General features: G+C 35.4%; 1 protein-coding gene across 8 annotated transcripts in view; it reads right to left on the reverse strand.

Annotated features, from left to right (window-relative positions):
* The window catches only part of EXOC6B (exocyst complex component 6B), a 581,371-nt gene that overhangs the window by 205,017 nt on the left and 356,203 nt on the right, over nt 1-20,151 (reverse strand). The window contains exon 19 of one of the 8 annotated variants that reach the window (XM_029937583.1): nt 8,554-8,656. The exons of 6 other annotated variants lie outside the window; for them this stretch is intronic. In XM_029937583.1, coding sequence (XP_029793443.1) covers nt 8,612-8,656 — 45 coding nt within the window. In that variant the 3' untranslated portion in view covers nt 8,554-8,611. Of the gene's footprint in view, nt 1-8,553; nt 8,657-16,366; nt 16,439-20,151 lie in introns of those variants that run through there. One more of the 8 variants, XM_029937584.1, reaches the window with a different exon arrangement.

Genomic DNA, 20,151 nt, shown 5'->3' on the forward strand with positions numbered 1-20,151 from the left:
CTATGCCCACTGCCTTGGCTGAATTAACCTGGTAATAAGTACTCTCCTGTCACTGAGTTGGTGAAAGTGTTTTTGGAAGTAATATAAACATGCTGTGTTTTTATATATCTTTCTTTTATGAAATAATCAATGGCTACAGCAACCCTGAGGGATGATCCTTAAGATTCAGGTACTCACTCCTATTATCAAGTCAGGACAGATAATGGGCTTTAAGGCTCTCCATTCAGCTAAATTAAAGAAGCCAAATCTTCAGACTATTACTTTTGCCCCAATCCTCTAAATTTAGCTATGGAGTTCTGAAAGTTTACAAATCAAAACAAACAAAGGAAAAGATGCTGAGCCGGGGGTCCTGCAAAGAATACAGTGATCAAAGGCCAAATCACTGTGGTTGTCACACACACACACACACACACACACACACACACACACACACACAAAGGCAGTAGGGGAAAGAAGCAAGGTCTTCTCAGGTTAAAACAAAAAAATATGCTTGAAATGTCTTGAAAACTCTTAAAAATGTACTGACACTATAGTTTGAAATGCCTGGAAGACTTCCCATGTATATTTTGACTGTATTCAATCACAGATGCTACAGCTCACTGTCCAAAGTGTGATCAACAAATTTAGACCACAGCTTCTATAATTAACCATGCCAAGGTAGAAACCAATTGAATAAGACTGTTGCAGAACACTACTTCACTACACTAATGAGGAGGAAGAGGTAGCACAAAGTGGAATTCTGACTTGGTGCCGGCCTTACAATAAGGCAATGAGGATCTTGGAATGTGAAAAAATAATAATACTATATATGGTATATATGGAATAGTGCCAAACAGCAACAATCGTTTTTACTCTTTATCTTTCATTAGCAAAGTGCAGAGAGAAAGTAATTTTTTTTTCCCTAGGAGATTTTGGAGTCTTAGCATCTTCAGGATTCTAGAGGCAAAAACAAAAACTCTGACCAATATTGATTTATCAGACAGCTAATACGAGGTTATGCTGCAGTAACAAATAATTCCCAAATCTTCATGGTTTATAACTACAAAGATTTACTTCGTGTTACAAGTCAGAAGAATGTAATGTTTCTTAGGGATTCTGCTTGGAGGTGACAGCCATCCTTCTGTCCACATTTCATTGGACATGCCAAGTCACATGACCAAGCTTGAGCTCACTGGGTGAAGAATTAGATTTCTCTCATATGGAAAAAATAATGCCACATTCTGCCAACTGGTCACAAATATTTGCTTTTTCCTTCTGCATAAAAAAATAGACATACACCTGCTCCCCAGACGTGATAACCTGAAAAATCCTATCTAATCATGCCAAAAAGAGTCACAAAAAGGTCCATAATCTTGTAACAAACTCTATTTGAAGTCCATATCTGGCAGCTTTTACTCTGGAGACCAATAAACTAAAATGATAAGTTAGCTGTGCCTCAAACATATAATTGTAGAATGAGAATATTACAACTAGAATAGACCTTCAATTTGGAAAGGGGAAGATAGGAAACATACAGCAGTCTCTTATCCGTGTGAATTCTGAAACTTTGCTGGGCAGAAGATGTAAGAGCCGCTTGCTCGGGGAGCGGGAGGGGGTGGGTAGAGAACATTCTTTAATCAGGTCCTGGTTCTGCTTTCCTGCAGTTGCTTTGCTGGTCACTGTTGTCTGAGGCTGCTGGCTCCGCCCTCTGGGAGGCCATTCGTTTTGCTTGATCCTCACTGGGTGCTCACTTTAACTGAATCTGAAGTTTCAACAAAACTGTGCGAGTGTTAGCTCTGACGTGGTCTTCAGTGGGAGCCTGAAATATAATGGGCTTTTGTCCATTCAAATAATTTTCAATGATATATTTTATCAGTTGAAAATGAGAAACACTTAAATATGTTGACTCTTCAATTCCTGGCATTTCTAGATTCTCCCTATTCCCTTTATACCCTGCTATAAACAGGTCAATTCCTTCCTGAGTTTATCTTGATTTTGTAAACAAATGAAACCAGTAGCGACCAAAGGATATTGGTCACATTTTGTTCCCCAAACTCTCCTAATGTCTAATACCACATAACTCAATCTGGTATATTATCTGATTTCCAGTTTACCTCAGGTGATGATTTCATCAAAAGTTCATGGAAACCACCTGCCCAGCTCCACAGTCAATGTCGTATATTTTAGGTATTTTTCTATGTCTGTTTATTACAGCAGTATCCCATTTAGTTATCAACTTTTCTGTCAGTCAGCTTATACTCAGGATATATTAACAAACCCTAAATCTCTGTGATTTACAAGCAAGACTTATACCTCACCAAAATTATTGTTGGCTAGGCATCAGCTTCTCCTCTTAATGTCATTTTTATTCTACAACCAAGTAGGAAATGGGGCAGCTACACTTGGGGATATTCGATGCACATGCCGGAAGGGGGGGGCAGGGAAGAATGCTGGAGGCAGCACAGAATGGCTCTTAAAGCTTTCTCTTCAGCTGTCTTTGGGGTGCCTGAGTGGCTTAGTGGGTTGGGCGTCAGACTTTGGCTCCGGTCATGATCTCACAGCTTGTGAGTTCGAGCTCACAGCTTGTGAGTTCGAGCCCCGTGATGGGCTCTGTGCTGACAGCTCAGAGCCTGGAGCCTGTTTTGGAATCTGTGTTTCCCTCTCTCTCTGCCCCTTCCCCACTCACACTCTGTTTCTCTCTCTCTCTCTCTCTCTCTCTTTCTCTTCCCCTCTCTCTCTCTCAAAAATGAATAAACATTAAAACATTAAAAAAAAAGAATTCAGCTATTTCCTATTAAGCTAAACTATGAAGGGGATTGGCAAAGATGTAAAACAATGCTGCTTAGAAAAAGTAGTTTAGAAAATAGTTATTTTTTCATTAAAATGTTATTTGCATTATCATATTGGATTTATTATTGTTCTTTAAAAAAATAACAAATACTTAAAAGACTTCTAAGACAATTCCTAATATAGCATATATTGATAGATGTAACACAAATAAACGAAAGCCCTTTGGTGGCCTCAGTGACATGGGGGAGTGTGAATAGCTCTCCAAACCAGAAAGTCTGAGAACTGCAGCTCTCAGTTATAGGACAAGCAACAGTGATAGTCCAAGGAATGGTTCAATTAAAATAGATGCACTAAGATGGGGCACCTGGGTGGCTCAGTCAGTTAAATGTCTGACTTCGGCTCAGGTCATGAACTCACAGCTCGTGGGTTCAAGCCCTACATCAGGCTCTGTACTGACGGTTCAGAACCTGGAGCCTGATTCAGATTCTGTCTCCCTTTCTCTCTGTCCCTCCCCACTTGTACTCTCTCTCTCAAATATAAATAAACATTAAAAAATGTTTTAACAGATGCAGTTTGAAATTCACAGTGCCTGGCACAGAGTACACATTAGTAGATATTAAATATTATTGTTAATAATGATAACTAAAGGAATGAAAAGTAAATGAAAATAAGAGATGATTTTTTCATAAACACCATATTCAACTCCTAAAAAAAATCACAAAAGAACAATTTTTTATTTTAACAAAAGGCAAATTCCTAAACAATGTATAGATCAACTAAGTGACTCTCTGACGACAAAAGCAATGCAACACTGTGGTAAAAAAAAAATCCTCCAATATTACAGAAATACTTAACAAAGAAAGACATAGTCCCTTGTCGTCTTACATTGTAGAGATAATGGTTTTCAAACCTTGTATTAACGTCTGGAGTTTGTTTTCTAACCAATATGCCCTGCAGATACACAAACACACACATACACAAACATTCTGGAAAAATGAGATCACACTAGATAAACTTACTTGTAATATACTTAAAAAAAACTCAATGTGTATCTTAAATTTTACTGTGCATTTATACCGACATATATATTTCATTACTTAGATGTATCAGTACTTAAGTGCTGTTTCGATATCATTGCTTTAAAAATGCTATCTTCACATTCTTACAGATATATTGTTGCATAGTTGGGAAGATGTTTTGAAAATAATATAGGAGAATGAAATTGCTAAGTAAAACGGTAGGGACACAGAATATTAATAAACGAAGTCAACTGCCTGCTAAAAATTCATATTCTAACAAACAGTGCTTTCTTTGGTCACAACGTTGAGAAAACTGGGTCGTTTTGATCATTACTCATATGACATATGAAAAATCTCCCTGATATTTTCATTTGCATTTCTATAATCATGAGTACAAGGCTAGTTGCTTATTGGCCTCTGTGTTTCTTTTTGCCATATGCACATTTTTCTTCTAATTTTTAATTACAATGTCATTATAAAAGACTCAAAATAATGAAGAATTTAATAGAGCAAAGTATGAAAATCCTTCACATTTACTCACTAAACAAACTCCCTTCCAGAGATACCGAGCAACATGGAATACATGCTTCCAGTCTGGCTTTTATGCATTTTCATACATGTACAAGTGCATATATTGCTTCACAAAACATGAAACCATAAATCTCTGTTGTACAACTCAATCTTATCAAATAGAAACTTACCACATTACTGTGCTCTCAGAGACATCCTTTACCTATGGTAGAATTTAAACATATTTGCATTTAAATGTATTCCTATGTTAATATATTCACTTCAGTAAAGTTAATTTCTAAGCTGACTAGAATAAATATGTCTCAATCAACCACAAAATAAAATAAAATAAAATAAAAGGTTAAATATTATCCTAAGTATTTACTGTGCTATATGCTATAATTTAATAAGTCCCCATCATGGATATCTGAATTGTTTTCAATTTTTTAATAATAATGTTGCAGTTAATATTTATGTGTGTTGATTTTCAGTGGATACCAGATAAAGCTATGGGTTACATGACTGTGCACTTTTAGGTTTTACTAGATGCTGGTAGGTTGTGCTCCAAAAGGGCTTTCTATCATCAAAATGTTGGAAAGAGCTGATTTTGCTGTATTTTATCAGTCTTTATCATTTAAGCTCATCAGACAGGAAAATTTTATTGTGATTTTAAACTTCTTTTCTCTGATTACTAGTGAGGGATGAAAATCTTTTCCTTTACCTACCAGTCACTTCTAGTTTTTCTTCTGTAAAACATCCATGTATATTCTTCCCCCCTTTTTTCTATTGAGCTTGTTCCTAATAATTTATAAGATTTAGATCTTGGGGCACCTGGGTGGCTCAGTCAGTTAAGCCTCCGACTTCAGCTCAGATCAGATCTCACATTCGTGCGTTCGAGCCCCGCATCAGGCTCTGTGCTGACAGCTAGCTCAGAGCCTGGAGCCTGCTTCAGATTCTGTGTCTCCTTCTCTCTCTGACCCTCCCCCTCTCATGCTCCGTCTCTCTCTGTATCAAAAATAAATAAAACGTTAAAAAAATAAATTTAAAAAAAAGATTTAGATCTTAAACTTTGTTATATATAAATATTTTCTTGGTTTGTCTTTAGTTATCTAGAGTTATCTTTAATTATCAATTGTAGTATCTTGCATCGTATACGAACTTGAACTTTTATGTGGTCAAGCACTTTAAAAATGTAATTTTGGTCTATTTTACATCATTGTTATATTTTTCTATTGCTACACTGCACTATTTTAGATGTTATTGTTTTAAAATGATTATTTCATACCCTGAATCTTTCTATCCAGGATTATTCTTTTTTTCTTCCTGCTAATTATTTGGTTTTCTTCTAGGTCCTTCATAAAATTTTAAAGTTTCTTCTTACATGTCATACATACTTCTTGTCATATTTATTTCCACCTATTTTATCCTTTTTCTTGCAGTTGTGAATGTAACCCATTTTCATCACATTTTGTTATATGGTATAAGGTATAGACAAAGATGAAGAACATGATATGTAGTATTGTATTTGAACTATTACTGAACTCTTAATTCTAACATGTTTGCAATTGGCTTGTTTCGAATGGACAATCACATAGTCTACAAATTGAACTTTCTCACATCCTTTACAACAGTCCAATTGCTTATTATTTTTCCTGTCTTACTGCATTGGCTCAGACCTACTGAAAAATACTGAATGACCACAGTGACAGTGGGCTTGTTTGCCCCGGCTCTGGCCTAAAAGGAATGTTTCTGATGTTTCACCATTAAGCATGATGTTCATTCTGTTTAACCTGATGTTTGTTCCAAATCCCTGGGTAAAGAGCATCTATCAAATTAATAAAGTTTCTGTTCATTATTAGCTTGTTCAGGTTCTATAAAGAATGTCCATTGAAGTACATCAAATGTTAAACTGTTAATTTCATGTTAAAGTATGAAATTGCTTTCAATATTTGAGAAGCAATCATTCCGTTTTTTTTCTTTTAATCTTCCTGGTGTATTGTGTATTTTTTAAAACAATATGATATATACCTTTCTTGCCTAATTTTGAGGTTGTGTGCCTTAAGTTCCATTTTATACAATGTTAATATTGCTTTCTTTTTCTTAAATCTGGCTGGAATATTTTCTCATACATTTCTTTTATATCCTCCTACCCTGTTTTATTTGAGTGATATTTCTGGTAAACAACACAAAGGCAAATTTTTATTGAAGGCAAATCTGACAGTCTCTATGTTTAACAGGAAATTTTACTATTTTCACATTAATGTCATTTTTGACACATTTGAGCTTATTAACGTTATCTTCTTTCATATTTTCTCTTTAATCACACTTTCTTTTTACCTTCTCCTAATCTGGATTGGTTAAATTTTCCTGTTTCTGTTTCTTGCTCTGCTATTACACATTTTTGCTTTAATTTTTTTTTTAATTTTATTAAATGTTTATTCATTTTTCAGAGAGACAAAGCATGAACAGGGAGCGACAGAAAGAGAAGGAGACACAGAATCCGAAGCAGGCTCTAGGCTCTGAGCTGTCAGCACAGAGCACAAAGCGGGGCTCAAACCCATGAACCGTGAGATCATGACCTGAGTCCAAATTGGTCATTCAACTGGCTGAGTCACCTGTTTTTATATTTTTAATTGCTACCCTGAAATTTTAAAACACTTAAAAGATGCATTTCCGTTACTATGTAGAGAAAATCAACACTGAGAGTCTCCAGAGGAATAAGACAAAAGTCTGGGATGCTTCCTCTGACTTTTCTCCAACCTAGTATCCACTGCACGTTGAGATTAGCTGAGACTTGTCATTTACAATGTACGTGAATATCATTTAGTTTTAACTATAAATGTACTAGTTTCTATGCTCATTATTTTTGCCTGGATTTCTGTTAAATTTTGCCAACACATATTCAAAAGTGATTTCAGACAAAGATGGAAAGCTTCTGAGTCCTCCATCTTACAATGTCTTTCTTTTGCCATGACACTCTAAACACCAGTTCAGGCATAACAGAAGTCTAATTTCAAAATGATTTCCCTTTGGAAATTTAACAATATTCATCTTCATCTAGTATCCACTGTTGCTATTACTTATTTATCCAACCTTACGAGAGGATTCTTCATCTGTTTCTATTCTATTTAGCTAATATATTGAGTTTTTAAAAATTCATTTAACATATATTTAATTTTTAAATTTCTATTCTTTTGTATTTCTCTGAGGATATTAATTAAACTTACTTCTGAAAGTTCTTCTAAGTCAGATGTTAGTTCTCTTTGTCATTTAGTGCCTACCTTTCATGTTATTGGTTTCCTCTATTACTGGCTTGATTTGTCTGTTCATCTTTGTATCTAATAATCCACTTACCTTTCTATTAATGCTGGTTATATCTACAGTAGTATGTCCCCAGTGGGACATGTTTCTGGGAAGAGCATACTAACAGTTTATGTTCAGGCTGTGAGTGAAGCCCATCTCTCCTTACGGGGCATTATCTACATAGAGAATGCCTTATCAAGTCAGCTGAGGTACCCAAACACTTTGTTAGACATGAGCCACTTCTCAATTGTCCACTGAAATGAAGTAGGAAAGGGTTAGAGAGCCACTGGGCCAACATCTCTTCAAAAAAATCACACTAACAATTGTCCCAGAGTCCACTCCCTAATCGTGTCAATAGTGTTGAATAAGAACTACCAGAAATGATATTTATGATAGGAAAAGGGAAAGACATTAAGAAAACATCACTAAATTTGGAAGCATTCCATAGAGGTAAGTCAAACCTTGTAGGAAAAAGTCAGACCTGGAAAAAGACAACAGTATAACTACTAGTAAAGACATTCAGAAACCTGGAATGATTTGAAACCTTTTTATCACGCATGAGGGCAGCTAGGGAAGCTGAAATAATCATAGAAAAAAGAGTTAAAACTGTTAGTAAAAGCTGCATAGCACATAATCCATTCTCAGTTGCCTATTCCCCGCAATAGGACCCCATACCATGACCATGAGAAAAAAACATGAAATGAACAATGAGTAAACACTGAGCCAAATATACTCTTGTTAACTACACCTTGGGTATTAGTGAAGCATTTGAGAGGGGGGTATTTCACTGAAAAAAATAAGCCATGAAGAATATGAAATATCTGTAAAAGAGTTAAGCTTATGCTAATAACTCAAGATAGCTTCTTGGAAATGTTACCATGGGTATCACGGAGTTACATACCATGTTACCTTGCCTGTTCCATTCACTGTAGAGAAGGAATCATGGCCTTTCTGTCCTGGGGTATAATATCAGTAGGCTGGAGTCTGGAGAGATCCAGGGGCCCTTCTGCTTATATTTTGCTCAGTACTCTTTTCCTGATCATCCTAGAATGGAGCTAGTCATCAGGGAAATAAAAGAATAAGGAGCCATCATGCTGTCTCTCAGCTTGGTACACTTGAACAAGAGCGATTTCATACTTGACCTTTAGAGAATGGTTTATCCCAGTATTTCCCCCCCAAATAATGGCATATACATATTTGTGTGTGGGTGTGTGTGTGTGTGGGTGGGTGTGGGTGTATGTTTATATATTTCAAAAATCCATTATCTTGTATGCCAATGGCATTAATTTTCTTTTCCTTATTAATACAGTATTTATTCATCTTCACTTTGTCAACCCCTGAGCCAACCATTTTCCCCAGCTTGTCTGGGGAGGTATAAGAAACGGACTATATAGGAAAGACAAGACAAAGGAGAAAGACACATGGGAGATGAAGATGACTCCTTCCTATGGTGAAGAAGATGAGAAGGCCACCATCAGGTAAGAGAGCTCCATGGTCTCTAAGAGGGCACAGCCCAAAATGGCATGGAAGAGCTGTTGCTTCTGAGAACGGTTCCTGGCATAACCAATTTCAGCCCCAGAGCCAGCCACCCCTATAACGGCTGCCCCAGCCCTAGGAACTTGGCTGCTGTGTGGACGTCACTTTAAATGGCACCAGTTTGGAAGGTGCAGCTAGGAATACGTGAGGTCAGGGTATATAGGCTGCCAAGCTATATACCACTGCAGACAATGGCACCGCTGCAGACAATGACTGGCTCAACAGCTGCCCGGTGCTCCTGACCAAGCAGGGGTGGAGAGACTGCTCCGGCACAGTTTCAAAGGATGAAGGGCTGTGGCTGAGAGCAGGTCCCCGTCCCCGTGCAGAGAAGACAGCGAGGGCGCAGGCTACATTCTCTTCTTTCCTTTCGCTGCTACTAAGTTATTTCCACTTAAAAAATATATCTGCACTAGTATTTTATGGGACTGAAGAGTTAGAACGTATTTGGACATGTGTACCTAGTCTATCTTGATCATGTACATTTTTTATTGGTAGTATTTTAACTCAGTATCTAAGAGTGTCTTATATGCTTTTAATATATATGCTCTTAATATAGAAGAGTATGCCATTTATTATGAAATTAGCCCTGTTTCTACTAGACTTCTGACCATTTATAGTGATTTTGACAGGGAAGTATTAACAGTTTTAACAATAAAAAAATAAAGAGTTTTCATAATCAAATTTAAGACTTTTCCTTTATGGCCCTTGCGTTTTGTACCAAGATAAGAAAATCCCCACTACATTTTCTTCTAATACCTTTTCACCTTTTTAAAAACATATACTTAAATCTTTATACACAAAGGCAGGGAAAGGAATCTATTTTGTCCCCGTGTTAGCTCTGTCGTTACAACATTTATCCCATAATCCATCTCTGTTCCCAGTGATCCGATATATACTTATATCAAATGCCTAAACAGTCTTGGTTCCTGCATAGAACTACTACATATTCATATCCCTACAAGTGTAACCTTCCAAACTCGGGGGGGAAAAAAACAAAAATAAGAGTTCTCCCTAATTTTATTTCTTAGAATTTTACTGATGATTCCTTTCCTCACGTTCTTTCTTCTAGATAAATTGTACATAATTGTAATAAATCTGATGCAAATCCCACTGGGATTTTTATTGTGTTGCTTTGTATTAATGGATAATGGATATTTTTACAAACATTTTACCATATGAAAAGGTTATTTTATGATAGTCAGCAGAGTTTCATAAATTTCCCAATACAGTATTCACATTTTTCATTTTTATTCCTAAATGTTCTAATCTTTTTGTTGTTATTATGAATGGGATCTTTATAACCATTACATTTTTCAGGTTTTGATTTATATATGGGAAAACTACAATTTAATGTACATATTAAATTACATATTTTTGTTTCTAATCAATTGTTCCTTAGTTAGATTTGATGTTTTACAGATTTTAGACCATATAACTGGCAAGTGGCAACAATTTTACCTTATTTATGTATTAATTTGTTGCTCTATTATTTGTTTGTATTTATTATTTGTGCTCTTACATAACTGCCTTAGCAAGCACCTCCAGAGAAAAATCTTTATTTTTTTTATTAAAAAAATTTGTTTATGCTTTTTATTTATTTTTGAGAGACAGACAGAGACAGTGTGAGCAGGGGAGGGTCAGAGAGAGAGGGAGATACAGAATCCAAAGCAGCCTCCAGGCTCTGAGCTGTCAGTACAGAGCCCGACGTGGGGCTCAGACCCACAAACCGTGAAATCATGACCTGAGCCGAAGCCGACGCTTAATCGACTGAGCTGCCCAGGCGCCCCAGAGAAAAAATCTTTAAATAAAGATGTTAGGAAACGTTTTATACACACCCACACACACACACACACACACACACACACACACACAACTTTAAGAAAATGTTTATACATTATTGTTTATCTAAGAATGTTTTATAGGAATATTCAACTATATACCAAATGTTTTTGGATATTCAAAAATATAATCTGTTGTATTTCAATATAATTTCAGAACTATATTGAACTAACCCTGTATTCCTAGATGAATTTCATTTGACCATGGCTTACATTCTTTTAATATGTTGGTCTATTGTGTTTGCTGAGTTTTTAAAAATGATTCTCAGCAATATTGTGTAAGATTGACTTGTAGATTTTTTTAACTTTTTTAAAAAAATTATTTCATTTTGAGAGAGAGTGCACAAGTAGGGGAGACGGGCAGGGTGGGGGAGACAGAGAATTTCCATGCTCAGCGCAGACTCTGATGTGGGGGCTCGATCCTGGGATCATGACCTGAGCTGAAATCAAGAGTCTAACACTCAGGCGACTGAGCCACTAGGTTCCCCTTTTATTTTACTTTTCAATGTCAGGTTTTTATACCAATATTATGTTGTCTCATGACTATAATTGTGAATTATGTCTTCTATCTCCAAGGTCAAAAGCATTTTTAATGGCATTAATATGACTTGTTCCTTAATAGTTAAGCAGAATTCATCAATGAAGCCATCTAGAAGGCATTTTAATTAAGAGGTAGGAATAGATAAACTCTTTGTAACAGTTTCGTTCTCATACTATTCTGTTTCGATTTTTCTAACCCTTTAAAATCTCTGTAAAATTTCCTAGAAAATTATATATTTCATCTAAAATTTCAAATGTGTAGTATAGATTTGTGCAAAGCTGTAGCATTCAATTTTGTCTATATCTTAAATCACCTCCCATTTCTTTAATCTTTCAAAATCTTTAATTTTGGATATTTCTGGCTTTCTTCATTTCCCCAACTTAAGACTAATTAATGACTTTTACATTATCAAAGAAAAGCTCTTAAATCGATCAGTTCAATTGATATTGAATTCACTGATTCATGGTTTCACCATTATGATTTAGTTCCTCTTGCTATCCTTTTGTTGCTGATTTTTTTTTAAAATGCATATAATTGTTTTTTCATTCTTGACAGCTTTAAACTGAAAACATTCAAGTTATGAATTTCCTTCAGTATCCTTAATTGTACCTCATAGGTTATGACATGTTTTGCTCTTATTACCATTATTTACAAATTTTCCTAAAGTTAGAGTTTTGACTTCTATGATCATAGAATTGTTCAATAGATAATTTTCTAATTGTCAACGCTACCATTACACAAATAACTTGACTGTTACCTCCACATTTGTTGGCATTGTGATGTGAGTCCCAGTCAGTCTGACGCCCTAGTCTGAGCTCTCAACTATTACTGCTATTTCCTACTGCCTCCTCTCTTGGCATTTCTTTTCCTTTATGGCTTGTATTTTATGACTTTATATATTTCAAATCTACATTTAATACACTTTGAAATGACAATAATTATAAAACACACTGTTATGTTTAAATCATCATGAAAGAAAACATGGTGACAATTATAACTGTAAGCTATACTTGATAAGAAGACAAATTCCAAGTCCAGGGATGTTAAAATGTGTAAAGAAATAATGTTTGCAATTGATGAAACACACTAGTATGCTGAAGCCGTATTTTTCCATTTATATACGTCAAAAAATAAACTCCCTTAAGAAGGATGAAGCAACTAGCATGTTAATAAGACCTTCCCTCCCAAGCCCACCCCCCAGAACATTACATTTTACTGGCTCTTCTTTAACTTTTTATACCAGCTAACTATCATTAAATTACTATTTCCAAATGACATATTTTCTATTTGAAAATTTGATTACATCCTTTTTCCCTAGCCTGTTTTATTCTGTGTTTAATCTGCTTATCACCCACCTTTCCACATGGTAATTTTACTATTTATGGATTTCTTCTTTTGACTCATCTTCTTTCTAAGTAAATTTTTACATAGGGTTCATAGAGGCTATCATTTTTATTTTTAAAAAATATTTTTTCATTTTTATTGACAAATAATTTTATACTTTGTAACCTAAGTCACCTATATTTTTCCCCCTTCAACATCCCATAGACATTATTACAATGTCATCTGGTGTCTGAGAAAATATATGAGGCCAACTCAATTTTGTTTAATTTTGTAGGTGACGCTTTTCTTACTCTAGTAATACTTACAGAAACTTTTAAATCTTAAAAGTCACCAGAATTCTAAGTTTTATTACTTTTTTCTGGTATTTAGTAAACTCTTTTCAATCTGTATATCAAAGTCTTTTATTTCAGGGATGAGGTTTTTTTTTCCTTCTGTAGCAAGAAATTTCCACTAATAATTTTTAATTTCTCCTACTGCTTTTTATTAGATTTTTCTCAAGAATTGTGCCTGAGTCATTAAGTCCACATGCTGCATCATCCACTCCACATCTTCCTATATCTAATGTGGTTTTAATTATTTTAATAGTTTTACTCATGTGCCCCCCCCAACTCTTTTTAATTGTACTTTAGTTCTATAAAAGTACTATAGTTCTTTTATCTAGATCTTAATCTCTTAAACTCTTCTTTGATCTCTTATCATACAGTCTATGGTCACTTTTATCTCCATGAGAGTGTTGAGAATTACTTTTTCTTAAAGTGTTCTTAAGTTTCCTGAAGTAATTCTTCCCTCAAAGTATATTCTTCTGTTGCCTTTTATGTTCCCATTTATTTTACTTATTTTTTAGTCGCCCTCATATACAGGCTCTGACTCGTGTCCATCATATAGCCAAGAAGAACAATTTGGTTATTTCTAACCAAAGTATATTTTAAAAACATACTTTATAATCTGAGCTGGAATTCTAGAAATTGGTTGGATATAACTAACATCTGTTCATTATTTCAGATGCTTTGGGAAGTGGGAGAGGATGGTAGAAAACTGTGAATCTATAAGAGATGACCTAAGCTCAAATATATGATCTCCAAACACCCCTATCAAACTGGGTGACTCTCTTGTCCTGAGTTAATGTTAAGATTCATGAGGGTATTTATCTATTTATTCATTTATTTATTTTATATAGTTTATAAAAAAAAAAAAACCCATCTCCTATATCTCATGAACTGACCTTCCCTGTGGTAATTCTTGTCAATACTAGTAGTTGCCAATTAAATAAGTATGATCTTAAAAAAAAAAATTCATTAGGGTAATTCTTTCAGATTTTAGCCAATGGCACAACTGGAAAGATTTTTCCACAATAGGAAGTCAGGTTGAGAAAAACAAATAACCCAATCCTCTACCAACCTTACCTCCTCTGTCATTCTCTATTCTGAGTATAAAAATTAGCCCCAATTTAGCATTTGCCATTTGTACCCCCCAGGCCTCTAAGTTAAGCATTATCAATAAGGTCATTCTGAATTTTCTCACTTACTTTGCAGAACCTACCTACTTGAAATTGGGGATCAATGCATCAGTCTTTGATACTCAACTTTGATTTGGTTCAAATATCATCAATATCAAGAAAATGGTCTTTGCAATAACTGGAATGGGGCTAGGGTCACTCCTATAGTTTTACTTATGGCTAAAGCTTACAACTCTAATTTTGCTTCATTTTATCCATTTTTGGAGAGTGTTATAGGTAGGCAATCTGCTCAATTAGCCACTTCTCCCAGAAAATTTCACATAAATTTCAGATAATTTCACATAAGAGTTGATGAAATCAAATTTAGGGATATCAAATAATAGGCCTTTCTAATTAATAATAATTATATTTGATTTTTACCTTGGACTTAGTATTGTAAGATAATTTCATTAATTTAGTCCCTTTAAGAGAGAGATACGTGGGCAAACTAAAAAGTTACCTTTAGCTTTTGTCTTGGTTCCAGTGACACTGTCACTATTCCAAAACTTTTCTGAAAATCACTGTGGGAGTCACATATCTTGATATTTGCATTTGACTTCTAAGAATATTCTGGCGCTTTCTGTCAAATGAGCACCCAGCTGTTTCCAAGACTACTCCTGCCATTTCCAAATGGAAAAGGCAGATAAAAAGATGAAGATGTTAGAAGATAATGGAAACATTTTTTAAAATGATTATTCTTCAGAGAGATGGCATGCCTGAATGGGGGAGGGGCAGGAAAAGGGGGGACAGAATATCTCCAGCAGACTCAGCGTTGACAGCAGAGACCTAATGACCATGAGATCAAGACCTGAGTTGAGGGGTGCCTGGGTGTCTCAGTCGGTTAAGCCTCCAACTTTGGCTCAGGTCAGATCTCACGATCGTGGGTTCAAGCCCCATGTTAGGGTCTGTGCTGAGAGCTAGCTCAGGCCTGAAGCCTGCTTCTGGTTCTGTGTCTCCTTCTCTCTCTGCCCCTCCCCCTCTCATGCTCTGTCTCTTAATAAAACATTAAAAAAAAAAGGTAAAAAAAAAAAAAGACCTGAGTTGAAGTTGGAGGCTTAACTGACTGAACTACCCAGGTGCTCCTAATGGAAATATTTTTTAAATTGAAGATTATTATATATGATTAAAGAAGTCTAATTAAAAGCAAACAGGCCATATTAGGAGAAGTGAATAAAGTACCGAGGGCAAGTAATGCATATAAGCATACAGTGGCTTAATTTTTTAAACATTTATTTCATAACTTAGATAACTATAGGAGGCTATACAGTAGTGCTAATCATTCTCTAAATATTTTTGAAACTTCTCTTTTAGAACAGCTTTCATGGCCATTACTACATTGTTTTCAGTGGAAGCATTTACTTATCACCTGAGTGATATATATTTTTTTTATTTTTAATTCAGACACTAGAGCAGAGATGATTTTGTTTTCTAAGGGACATTTGACAATGTCTGGAATCATTTTGGTTTTCACAATTCAGGCAGAAGGCAGGGCGGCATTTAATGGGTACAGGTCAGGGATGTTGCTGAACAGCCTATAGCACACAGCGCCCACAACAAAGAATTATGCAGCCCCAATGTCAATAGTGCCGTGACTGCGAATCCTTGCCTAAGAGCCAAGACTAAGGAATAAAAGGGTAGATTGCTTAAATATGGTTTCTTGCATCTTACAGGCATTTAACAAATATTTCTCGGATGAAGAAATAATTAAATTGAATGACACTCTTTGGGTTAATAAGTAATAATTATAAAACAAGAAGATCTGTAAAATGGCTCTAGATATATTGCTTTGGAGAAAACTGTATTTCTCTCCAAGAAGACTATATCAAAGGATAACATTTATTTAGAAATGTGTTCTGACTGTTTTAAAAACCACACACACATAGTCATACAACTCAAGACACAGCATAACTGAAAGTTATATTTCTTCACCTTATTACCCTCAGAATTTTATAAGAAAGCAAAAACAAACTACTGATGTAGTCATCATCTTCTGCTCATTTCTAAAATTGGTCTTTGCTTCCAAGAATATAGATGGAATAGATGTTTCTCCCCTATAAGTCTTAAAAACTCTTCATGATAAAGCCTGAGGAAAAAAAAGATACAAAGGAAAACAGAAGCTATAAAAACTCTAGTAACTTGACGAGTTATACCAGAGGGAAATTTTACCTTTCTAACTCACTTAATATTTCATTTCACAGCCAAGTTCCATTGAAAGTAACAGATAACCTTAATTAAAAGGAAATAAAAAGGCAGAAAAAATTATGAATTTCTCTATTTTGGTGAAACTATTCAAAGAAACTGAGGTGTCAATCCTGCCAGTGAGAACTGTAACACATTGTACACTTAAAAGAACAAACTTGGGAGTTGGAGATTTGACACAGATTTGGGGGCCAAAAAATTCATGGCCATGGAAACACAGACAAGATGCTTAACCATAAGGATACTGAGTTCCTCCACTATACAGTGGGGGTACTAAAATCTACCTTCTCAAAGGCTGTATGCTCTTACTATCATAAATCATAATAGAGACCAAAAGATCAGATAATTCAGCCTACCTGATTTAATTTCCTAAAGGCATTAAAAAGACCACAGAATCATTTTGAAGTACTGCAGTATAGAAAATCTAGTATAGAAAATACTTACCAAGTATAGAAAACCTCACTCTACACATACTTTTCCAGAATTGGTGTCATAGCTTCAAATAAGATTCACCAACAACTTCATAATGAATTTTAAACAATTATTTTGAGGAGAAGCTTATTTATTTAAATTTTACTGCACATTACCTCCACTAATACTGGACCCTGAATTAAGAACAGAAGGATCAGGCTGTGCTCTTACCTAGATCTTTAGTGAGAATGAAGAACTAAATCTGGAATAAATCTCTATCTATTAACAACAGCTTATTTCAGTGATGAATTACTCTTAAAAGGCACCTTCAGGACAGCTGTATTCCAAATGCATCCCATGCAGTTAAATCAGCAATACTCCAAATTATTACACTATATTCTTCCGTGGAGAGGATATTCATCCTGATAACCTTACCAAGCAGCACAGTGCATCACTGAACACATAGTAGGTACTCAATAAATATGTCCAATTAAATTGAAAGCAGTCAACCTCTACTTCTAGGAGCTCAAGTGATTCTAAATTTACACACATAAAATAAAATAACCTGAACAATGAGAAGGAAATGTCATTAAATTAGAAGTACATTACTACCAATTTATCCAAGGCATTAGACCAGGAAGCTACATTGACTCTTGATCAGGATCACATCACAGAGAAAACCGGTGATTCTGAAACTTGGGCCTGTACTACTCAGTCTTTTAGAAACACTTTTACACACCAGTGCATACAATTTTTCCTAACACTTTCAGAAATCATCCTCAACTCATGCTTAATGCATTCTCTTTTCATTAACACTTCAGAACCCACTTTAGAGTCTTGCTACATGGATGTCTAAAGCAAGATACACAAGGGCTGAGGCATTGGACCAGAATTTCCTGTTGAAACGTTTCCTAAAGCCTAATTTAATTTACTTTTCACCATGTTGTCTAGAGAAACATCAGGTGTCAAAAAACAAACAAACAAACAAAAAACCCACTACGGTGATTCTGTAAAAGATGTGGCTTTTACTCAGGATCTAGAGACAACAAAATACTACTTATAAACTGTGTGATCCTGAGCAACTTAACTACGTTCTCTGTCCTTAAGTTTCCTCACCTATTAAATGAGTAAACTACTACCAATCTCACGGGATTCCTAAAGAATTAATATTTGTAAAATAACTTAGAACAGTTTGTGCGTACTATTAGTATATGGTTTTTGTTAAATAAAAGATCTATTTTGGTAGAAACAACCTCAGCAGGCTTATTTTGCAGGTAATAAATATAAATATTATTGTAAAAGCCATAAATTAAAACATTTAAACATAATTCTTTATGTTTTTACATTTGGCCACATTTAAAAGGTTTCTTTTTTCAGGTGGCTGAAAGTGTCTGACCTCAGCTCAGATCATGATCTCAGGGTTCATGGGTTCGAGCCCTGCATCCGGTTCTGTGCTGACAACTCGGAGCCTGGGGCCTGCTTCAGATTCTGTCTCTCTCTCTCTCTCTCTCTCTCTCTCTCTCTCTCTCTGCCCTTCCCCTGCTGTGCTCTGTATGTCTCACTCTCTCTCTCAAAATTAAATAAACATTAAAAAAATTAAGACTTTTTTTGGCATTTTTTCTAAAATAAAAATGAAGACTTGAGTGTTATGCTGATCTAACATCCTGTTCTATCTCTTGTAGTGAAAAAAAAGTAAATCCCCAGAATCATAATAACAAAGTTAAGTATTTCTTGCTATATAACTTACCAACAATAATATATAATATAGAAGCTACATGCATTGAGTTAACACATTTAAGGAATTCAGTATCAGAAATATGCTTTAACACAGGACCTAACCTCTCCATTAAACTTTCTATAAAAGGACAAAGTTGAAAGACAGAATCATATCAATAAAAGGAACCATTTAGGTCCATTTATTTCAAGTATTTTATACAATAGCATATGCATAACACTCCAGCCCTAAGAATAAGTACTTATCAAATGATCTCAAAGTCATCTCCAAATTTAAATTCATCACCCCTTCCTAAAACTGCCCTTCTTTACAGGCTACCTATCTTCTTGATATTATCACCTCTCAACCCTGGCTCAAAGCTATCAGTCATCTGTAACTCTCCCCTTGCTCTGAATATCCACTAATTATCTACTTATATTGATTCTACTTCCAAAATATCTCTCTTAGTAATTCTCTCTTTATCTATATTCTGTCAATTCAAACATTCTTTAATCTGAACTAGATGTACTAGGAGAAATTTCTGCAGTTAACTAGTTTGTTTTCCTACCTATAATTTGTTCCATATCCAATCCAATTTCCTGCAATCAAATTAATTTTCCAGGAAGAAATCTATGATTTTCACACTTCCCTGTTCAAAATCCTCCATTTTCCCTTAACTTGCTGGTTGGGATTCCCAGTCTGGCCCCAACTACTGTCTTTTCCAGTTTACTTTGCCCTGCTATTTTTCTTTATATATCTTAAGCTCAGGAAATATCACACTACTCATTATTTCCCACACCCCACCCCCGCCCCACCAAGCTTTTGAGCTTTACTGCCTTTTTTAAACATAGGGATACTTCTGTCTTAAAAGATCTTTCCTAAAAATTCTTCAAAATAACTTTCTTACTTTCTTCATAAAATCATTCCAAAACTTCCTTTTCACCGAACTCCTGCTTGGACATCCACTGTGCTGTATCTGTATCACTCTTAGAGCACTGATCATATTTTACAATGACCAGTCATCATTAAGATACCTGTCTAGGGTGGAGCCAAGATGGCGGAGAGGAAGGGAGCTCTGTAAACTCCGTCCGCACCATTTATCGAACTGAGAAGGATATTACGCTCATCTGCGAGAGCGGAAGGAGAAAATACGAACTCCAGAAGGAATAGAACCTCAAGGATACCTGAGTGAGTGGGGGCGAATGGGGGAGATCCGAAAATGGGCAGAAGATATGAACAGACACTTCTCCAAAGAGGACATCCAGATGGCCTACAGACACATAAAACGATGCTCAACATCACTCAGCATCAGGGAAACACAAATCAAAACCACACTGAGATACCACCTCACGCCAGTCAGAGTGGCTAAAATGAACAAAGCAAGAGACTATAGATGTTGGAGAGGGTGTGGAGAGATGGGCACCCTCTTACACTGTTGGTGGGAATATAAACTGGTGCAGCCGCTCTGGAAA

The sequence above is a fragment of the Suricata suricatta genome, chromosome 4 (genome assembly GCF_006229205.1).
Source record: "Suricata suricatta isolate VVHF042 chromosome 4, meerkat_22Aug2017_6uvM2_HiC, whole genome shotgun sequence".
In the NCBI taxonomy this organism is placed as follows: domain Eukaryota; kingdom Metazoa; phylum Chordata; class Mammalia; order Carnivora; family Herpestidae; genus Suricata; species Suricata suricatta.